At 45.1% G+C, this 9,360-nt stretch overlaps 1 protein-coding gene across 1 annotated transcript in view; it reads right to left on the bottom strand.

Moving 5' to 3' along the window:
• Nucleotides 1-2,478: 2,478 nt before the first annotated feature.
• T265_13966 (hypothetical protein) overlaps nt 2,479-9,360 on the bottom strand; it is a gene marked incomplete at both ends in the record, with an annotated part of 48,944 nt that continues 42,062 nt past the window's right edge. Inside the window, 3 exons of the mRNA XM_009171396.1 lie at nt 2,479-2,677; nt 5,103-5,190; nt 7,362-7,516. Coding sequence (XP_009169660.1) covers nt 2,654-2,677; nt 5,103-5,190; nt 7,362-7,516 — 267 coding nt within the window. The remainder of the gene's footprint in view (nt 2,678-5,102; nt 5,191-7,361; nt 7,517-9,360) is intronic.

Genomic DNA, 9,360 nt, shown 5'->3' with positions numbered 1-9,360 from the left:
GCTGATAGCCTCCTCTAGCACACACTGGTCGGAACGCCTCTCACTCATTCTTCTCAGTATACGCAATACTGTTAAAGAGGACTTGGGCTGCACAGCCGCTGAACTCGTCTTCGACACTACCTTACGCCTTCCAGGTGAAATGGTAGTCGACTCGGCAACAACTGGTGAAACGGACCCTAATTCCTACGCTTCCCGGCTTCGCCCACACTTGCGTGTTATCCGTCCTTCACCTACCCGACAAACTTGCAAACCTACCCAGGTACATCCCGATCTTGCTACATGTGACTATGTTTTTGTGCGCGTCGATGCGGTCAGAGAGCCCTTACAACCGCCATACGAAGGGCCTTTCAGAGTCATTTCTCGGAAAGACAAAACTTTAGTCATTGATCGCAACGGCCGCACACACAGTTAGCATCGATCGACTGAAGGTCGCCTACATGCACACACGACCAACCGCTGATGATGAGCATACTACGACCCCCTCCGTTATACAACCACACAGTCACACGATCCCTCCTTCGACCAGTGCCACCACCACACACACACCATCACTCATAAGATCTGGTCGATGTTGCAAACTTCCTATTCGTTTCAAAGACTAACTGTCGTGACGCATTTCTTTTTCGAACGTCTTGCTCACCCATTTGACGCTCTAGGGGGGGGAGTTCTGTAACACTTGTAAACTGCTCTTTTTTACGCTCAGTATCATCTTCTTTTTCCCCATCATTATCAGTCACATCGCTGTACAAAAGTTTATTTTACTGAAATACAACCGCTGCCGCCCCCTTGTTGGCTCCAACGTGACTTTGAGACTTTTGCTGAATGACTGTTGTTGTGACCGCCGGTTGGCTTTAATTGACTGCTACTAACACTAAACGTGAACAAACATTTTAGCTACAAACACTGGACTAATATATTCACACTTGTGGAATAATATTTCTAGCACCAGAGATGTGGAATACCAGAAAGATAGAACTATTCTTGGTGTGGTGGTTCAACGGAATTACGGAATCTCCTATTTTGAACTGTGATTCAAGATTTACTTGGATTTTTCTCCTTGTGACTTTGTATCTGGCTTACATTAGTAATTTGCTCTGTTCACTAGAGACTCCATAGGGCCGTTAACCAATACAACTTTAGCGGAGGTCAAATCTTCTGGGTTTTGACCGTTTGTGAGGCACTTTTGCTTTGTGCAATTTTGACTTGTTCTGTGCAGGACATGAGCAACCTAAAGCGGGTCGAAGTCCCAAAAATGAGTCCACGTAAGAGAACCTAAGAAAGACCAACCTGTTAAAAGACCAGTAGAGACAGCCAGTTGACCAATCAAAGATAGGAAGAGACGTAGGACACGAAACACAAATGGACCCATGTCAGTGAACACTGCACTTTACCCGAAAAGTTAACCATCCCGGAGTGCCCGAAATGAACGTCCACAGGGTCTTCTTTAAACAGATGGCGTGTGCACAGGCGCGAACGATTCAATGATTTCGTATGGAATCAGTGACGGTTACGACAGCGTGTAACGGGGCTGCGGCACACGGACGCCAAGCTGATCAACCTGAAATGTGCACTACCAGGCTGGAACACGAGGCAGTTGGTGCGCCGCGCAAATCGGAATTCCCAACACTAAAAGTACCAAGGAGCTATGCCTGACTAGCACGAAAATGCTACACACATGTCCGGGAGTCCGATACACGTATATCCCGTTATTGTGATCCAGGCATTGTCGTCCGTTAGGTGTCAAACCTGTTCCCACATCCGAACTGGTTTGCGGCACCCTCAGCATTCTGGAACAATCTGCCTCATATTCCACATCGTTCCATTAGGTCTTTTGTTGTGGTTTGCGCAACAAACACTGGTAGCCGTTTGGGCTTCAGCCTCTTCTCTCACATTACATCATGCACGTGGTTCATCCGCCTTCCCCTACAGCTAGGTACCAGAGTGACAATCATATACAAATGTACGCTAAACGCCTATTCATGGACGCAGAATGTGGGTCTCCATACGACAACCCATTCCTCCCGTCTTTCACGGCCGAGTACTGAATGCTGGCGACAAACCGTACGACAGTTTGTGAGACAATCAAGATCACTGACCCACGACTTGCAAACAGTCTGGGGGTGCCGGGTTAGACGATTAAGAGGTGTAAAAATGTCTTGGCCAGGGTAACAATGCTTAACAGAAGCCGGGTGATGATGCAACAGATCTTGTGGAATTTCCTAGTTCCTCTCATCTTAACTAGTTGCCCTAGACCACTTTAGCCTATCTATTTCAACGTCAACTAATTTCTAACCCTGGGTGCCATGTAGCAAACCGTATATCAAAGGCGACTCTGACGAAGATTGGCTGCAAGCGAGGGCAACTAGATAATAAAGTCTTGAAGCATACCCCCACCGCACTTACAGTTACCTTGCCCAGATGAGTCGCAGTGTATCCCATCGCCAAATGGATATTATGGAACGGAGGCTAATACCAAGACAACTATCAATTGGAAGGTACAAAACATAGGACCAGACGCATACAAAAGGCTAAATAGAACAGTAGTTATCCATCCAAAAGTTTACAGTGGGATGCTCGAAACTGCCGTTGTGGAGGAACCCCGAAATCACACAGCCAGGGGACTGTTCGAAGACTAAACGATCGGTCACATTGATTAGAGTTCCGAACGAGCGGAATTCTAGAGGGAAAGGAGAAAAAAGTGACGGTCAGGAGCAGATCATTTCATTATTGAACGGATTCACATTGATTAGATGAGAACGTCGTGAGAAGGCCGTACATACGCCAGTCACCCACATCGGTGGGTGCACGTCATTTGACCTAAACCCAGACGGGAAGGTGAACAGGACTTCGAGTCAGACAAAGCGGCCATTCCATCCGAACAGCTGTCTTTGAGTAATTCGACAAGAGGTGTCCATTTACACGCGAATAGTTCCAAAAATTTGGAGTACCCTACATATCCGTAAGGACCTTCAAGTTATCCAACATGAAAGGCAGACCTAAACTGACCCTAATCTTAAACTTTTAATTAGGGAGGAGAATCCTCACCTACATCACGCATCAACAGTAATCCAGCAGTGAAGGTAAAACAAGCAACCAGTGATGCTGCCCTCAAAGTATGTTAGTCAGTGTTTCTCCCAGAAAATTTGCCAACCTATGAGTGTCGTTTTCAGAACTCAAATAGGAAGAAACACATGGTAACAAAATCTGTAATCCTCACCCCCCGTGAAAACGAGTAGTCAACATGGAGACTCGGAATTGTCATACACTCAAAGTTACCGATAAAAATAGCTTCTCGCACGGATCTACCTTCTCAACTCTGCTGAGCATTATGAGGTAACTAGGTTTGACCAACGAACTCGACTTGGTGAGATAACGGAATAATTGTTATATATCCAGCTAATGAAGCCATCGGTCTTCCAAATGCGCTGCGAAACCCAGGTTCCGGAGCACTAAATCGAAAGCACTCTCTGACTGATTGGAATGTCAGCCGATAGGTCGGCGCTTCTCTCCTGCTCACGGAGATTCTAAGGATTCTTATGGAACATCTCATGATAACCTTACAGATAGAGTTGTTGGTGTACACCGCAGTAGGCGAAACAGTAAACCAAGGACTAGCATGGGAGTCGCACCACAGTTCTCAGTACGCGACGCACGTCTTGTAACTGTCTTATTCGTGTTTCGCGATGGATGTCTCCGCATTCGAATGGGTTTTTAATTACACACGTTCAACATCACAAATCCGCGGTCTCGTCTCTCCATACTTGCCGTAGAATTGAAGGGGAAGGGAGTGAGGACACGGGAGTGCGGCTTTTCAGCCTCAGGGGGGAGGTATGATGGTAAACCAGCTGGCACGAGATAGAAAGTGTGTGTGTGTGAGCGAAACATAACGTTTACGTGTTCCTGCACATCGTCTGTTTTGATAATAAAAATCTAACACACATCTAAAGTGACAAGGTGTCTGGCAAAAATGAACGAATTCCGTGGAGACAACAAACAAGCACGCCAAACAGTCCTTTGTATTTGAAAGGCGCGTACTATGTAAGATGCACGTCAGGATAGCGATACAATCGACCAGTTCGATCAGAAACAAACAAACCCAAATCTGACGCCTTCTACCAGGAACTGGACTCACTGGAATACACACAATGACCGCCCAGCTGCTAAACGCATTGAAAAACCGTTTACTGAATGTAAGAAACAAATCCCATGAACACAATTGCAAACGCGTCAAAATAAAAACGGACGCATAAAGTGTGCATGCGCTATATTCTGGGGAACCACCAATGATTCCCCGCAGCATCGTGAGGAGTACACATCATGGAGATGACCGTTTTCCTCTTGAGGGGATTCGCCGTTCAGAGATGAAATGTTTCGTTAAATTTTCGTAGTGATTCAATCTTGGCATGCAGTTTTAGTGAGCGAAACCGGTCTAGCTATCCCGAAAGGCCAGACGAGCCCCTGAGGCTTCTTGAGAATGTGGCGAGACACATACTACTTGCGCCTACTGCGAGTAGGCCTAATTGGGATGGAATATTCGTTATGTCCGTCGCATTCAGAATAATGACACTGGTGGCATGATGATTTTGGAGCAGTAACAGAACAAACAGTTTAAGGCTGATAGATGTGAACATTTAGTTGTGGCGTTAACGCGTTCGTCCGGCTTCATCTGATTCCTGTGTTTGGAGTAGAAAATACACCACAGTATGACCGGCCCCTTAAATCATAATTTGACAACGTTACACAGATCGAGCAAGCTGACTGTGGAAAGCACTGCTTCACTGCGTGTGCATTTTCGCCCCCATAGATTCCTCCGTAGCGAACTGAAGGAAGTTACGAATATCAGTGGTCGAAAGGCTTGCCAATATACGCCGGAAAGATGCAAGGGCATAAACTGAATAACCTTATGGAAATTGAAGTCATGATCTACTAAGTGACCTGGTGTCGTGGGGAACAGACAACCAACGATCGCGAATCGACTTGAGCTGCATGGAATACACAGCCGGAAAAGGGTAGTGGATAATTCGATAACACGAAGGTAAACTTGCCGAAAATAGGCGCGGTTTGGGATGAAAATTGAACGAAAAGTGTTGGCTTTCATCAACTCTTGGATGTATTATCATCTGCTGGGTTCCAATATCCATGAACAACGTGGGTTCCAGGGTGCTTTCCAGACGCAAAATATGATCTCGCCTGAAATACAAGGAAGATTACCAAATATTAGAACTAATCCCCGCACCAACAAAAGTGGTAATGCTTCAATGACCAGCAATCTATTGAAGCTGCAAATGTGTCCAAATATCGGTGACCTGGGTGTGTTTACTGTGTACCTTGCATGCAAGCTAACTACCAGCCTTGGTGAACAGATCATCATCATTGTCAGATGTAATAACCGCGTACTCGTCGTACAGTGGTTGTAGCTGCCGCAGTTTCGTTCGCCGATGTTTTTTTTTGGGGGGGGATAGGTACAGTGAGCTGTCAAGTGGGAGGGGGTTGGAAAAGGAGCGAGCCAGCGCAACCTATGCAGTGTGATCAGTTCATCTATCGAGGGTGAGTTATTTCTCCCGAATACCATTCGACGTACTTCAGCATTGCTGATCCGGTGTTCCCACTAGATTCGGGCAATGCTCCGAAAAAATCGATGGTCAAACACTGAAAGTCTTTTGACGGGTGAACAGATCAACGGCCACTTGATCAACGAGTTCCAGCTAAAAAAAAATTAAGCTCTTCAAGGGCCTGTTTTTTGCTGGGAATACACGTACATAAAGGTTACGGAAGGAATTTATTCCTGAGTAATCACTTTGACGTGAAATTATATTTGCCAGTATGCGCAAAAATGCCCCAAAATAGAAGCGAATACCGTCGTCAAACCCAGTACAGTAGTTTACGGAGGCCAGCCGTCCCTAATAACCGAACACGTCATTTGGACTGGTGTCACGGGAAGGACACAGACCAGATGGAGGCATGTCCTGATTGGTCAGAATGCCAGCCAATCAGAGTCGAGCACCTTTGACTCGACGCTTCTCGTCCCCCTCACGGAGATTCTGGCACGACCTTGTAGAACACTCTGTGACTACCCTAAAAATACAGTTGTAATGATATTCCTTTGTCTCCATAAAGGGCTGTATAGAGCTACCGTGCCTTTTGATATACCGTGGTGGGCGGAGCAGGAAGCCAAGGGACCGATACAGAGCTACACTACCGTTTAGCACGACAGAACAAGTAGGATCTCTGAGCCTTCCTGACTTGGGTCCACGTGTTTCTCGTTCCATCAGGCAGGACTGTCCAGGCATTCGAATGTGTGTAGAAAATGGTCAATCCACCAAAAATAATGCTAAAATCAAATCAGTCTAAATCAGAACTCTATAACAGAACAACCAGCTACTACCCAGTTGTAATGATATTCCTTTGTCTCCATAAAGGGCTGTGTAGTGAAGCTACACTGAGAAAACAAAGGAGACAGAAGAGCTCCGTAATAGAATGATTAAACCAGGACCATATATGTTCACTATTCGTCGACTGCACGCCGCATTATTGAAACAGGTTGTGTGCGCCGTCTTCAGATAATTCCCAGTTGCGATACGCAGCATAAATCTGAGCTTTCTGCATAGTGAAGAAATTCTGATCAAGACCCATCCTCGGCACACACAAGGTAATGTTCCGAACAGCACGTCTACTCTAAAAGTGACCCAGGCAATATATTCTTCCGTGACAATGTGCCTTTATTAGAAACGGCCGTATGCTTTGCTTTCACGACTGATGCACTCAAGGGAATAATTAATCTCCCACAGTTGCTGTCTTCCTGCTATGCTGACAAAACGGGCTAAGGAGATCCAGTGGTTCAAAGTCAATTCTCTGAGGAATTCGTTTTCTCTGCCGTCAGACATGACGCCATCGACACAAAATGGAAACTTCAGGGTTTCAGCACCAATGTTTTACGGTGGTAGAAACAGAATGGGTAAAATATATGAAGGGGCAAAGAGAACAAACTTTTGGACGTTACTAAAAAGCAATGCTCCATGGGAGTAAAAAACACGCACGATATCAAGCGAGATAGTGTATGAAGAACGGCTAACTGTATTGGTCAGTCTCATTGCAAACGCAGTACGAATAAAAAAAACCACACACTGTGAAGTGGCAGTTGCCATATACTATTAATAAAACCAAAAGTCTACCCGAACATCGAATGGACTCGGATATTATGTGGTCAATCTGAGTGGGAGAAACACTCGTTGGTTCAAACACAAAATACAACTCGGTCAGGCCCATAGTGTAGACTGTAACTAGCGAGATAAAGCAGTCCGGGTGATAGGTTACACAGCTGAAAAGTTAATCCGACAAAAATACGAACACCGGCTACTTACCCAACGACATGGCGCATTTTAGAATGAGGCAGCACGAAGAAAAGAGACTTAGAAAAGTCATGTGTTGCAACCACATGATCAGGTCGATCCAAAGGAAACAGGGTGAGTCGTAGAGAGGACACGAATTCGTCATCTGTATCGACGCTAACCGTGAGCTGATGGGATCAGAAAAGCAAGAATCAAATGCAAATGACTGGATTATTCGGTGCAAAACAGAATAAACCTGTGATTACAAGCATATACTATGGGAAAGTTTGTATTTGGGAAACCTTACACGGTAATTGATGTAGTTGTCTTACCGGCTACTGACAATGACTTTACAGCTATACCCATCACCACAAATGGTTGAAAACACCTTCCGAGTGTCCGAACCTTGCTTGCAACGTGAATAAATGTCTGGTGTCAATCTTACATGCGAGCTTCTACAAAGCTTTACTGCAAACGCACCGCCTGAAATTATGATCAGTGGGTAAATTCATGTGCTCTCTTATCAAAAATGATGACCACTGCAAGTTCTCCTTCACACGAATAGAAGAAAACAGGCCAAGCGGGTTGATAATACCGGAGGCATCGCAGTCCTCTTCGGGAGAACGAACCCCCCAAAACCGAAGAGAAGGCACCTATCTCATCATATGGGTTGTTTACTTTCGAAGAGATACTAAAAGGGAAGGACCCAGATCTAGAAGATGGTTGGTACACTAACTTGTCATATGACTGACATTTCTAAGGCGACTCGACTTGATTTAGCTGACAATTTAATCCTGGGTGCACACACAACACAATTAGCTTGAATACTTTGCATTTGAAACAAAGGGTGTGATCAATACAACTAAAGGATACCATAAAGCAACACACGGTACATCAACATATTTTCTCAATTCTCAACAATCAGCTGTTTTCTCAACTGCGTAAGAATAAGTCTTCCTAATAACTGACCATATTTAGTGCAACCTTGGCCAGCTGATATAAAAAACCGAATTCCAAATGGACTGAATGACGACCACGTTGTGCTAGCAATCATACACGTGAGAATGCTGGAATTCTAATGCATTTGTAGAAAATGAGAAATTCTAGCGCGCTTTAACAGATATCATTGAAAATACTCGGGCACGAGTGAAATTTCACCCTCCAGCGTGAAGTGTGTGGCGCGATGGCATCTTACATTGTGGAAACGAGTTGAAATCTCCAGGTACCGCAAGATCATGGAAGTGAAAACACAAGAAAAGGTACCTACAAATCACGCACGAGGTGTGGTTGTGCTCACATTTACAACTAACCGTAACAGTATTTTCCGTTATTACCGCCTTCCCCACTGTTTCCTTTCTCGTAGATATGAAAGAAAAAATATCCACATGGTCCACTTCACCGTCATATCGAAACACCTGGCACTAGAGAAAATCTGCAGTAGCTAGACTCGAGGGCTCGATATCTTAGTAAGTTGCGAGCCGCACTACAAAGTACAAGGACACTAGTCTGTCACTACTACTATCATTTATTTTTGAAGAGCATGGTCACAAACATAAAAAGTGAATGCAAGCGATGAATGCGAAAGAGTAACACGAGAATATGGGAGAAAAGAGAGAAACGTCTCATTCGAAATCATGCCAAGGACAGTGCCAGTCTGATGAGGTGAATCCCGAAGTATGTAAAGATTTTGGTATGGAAACACGCGTCTAAAGACCAACAACCGAAGAAAGGACAAACAATGGTGAATGCTCTTCAAGGCGCAGTGTGCGCTAGCATAGTCAAGACTCGCACATCAGGCACAAAGTGTCCGTCATACTGGGTCTGGTGTGAGATTAAATGGCAAAAATGTACCTTCAACGCCATGTGCCACGCATAAAAGTGTCATAAGTACGCAGAGAGCCCACAATGGCAAGCAAACACAAGTCACTGATTGCGACCTTAGGAAGTCCCAGTCCAATAACAGCCTTAGCGGATTGAGGAAAGCAGATCCCTCGATAAGAGATGATCATCGGTTGGTGAACCAAAAAGTCGA

The sequence above is a fragment of the Opisthorchis viverrini genome, assembly GCF_000715545.1.
Source record: "Opisthorchis viverrini unplaced genomic scaffold opera_v5_124, whole genome shotgun sequence".
NCBI lineage: Eukaryota > Metazoa > Platyhelminthes > Trematoda > Opisthorchiida > Opisthorchiidae > Opisthorchis > Opisthorchis viverrini.
The sequence above is the reverse complement of the archived record's forward strand: the minus strand, read 5'-3'. Positions and strand labels throughout refer to the sequence as shown.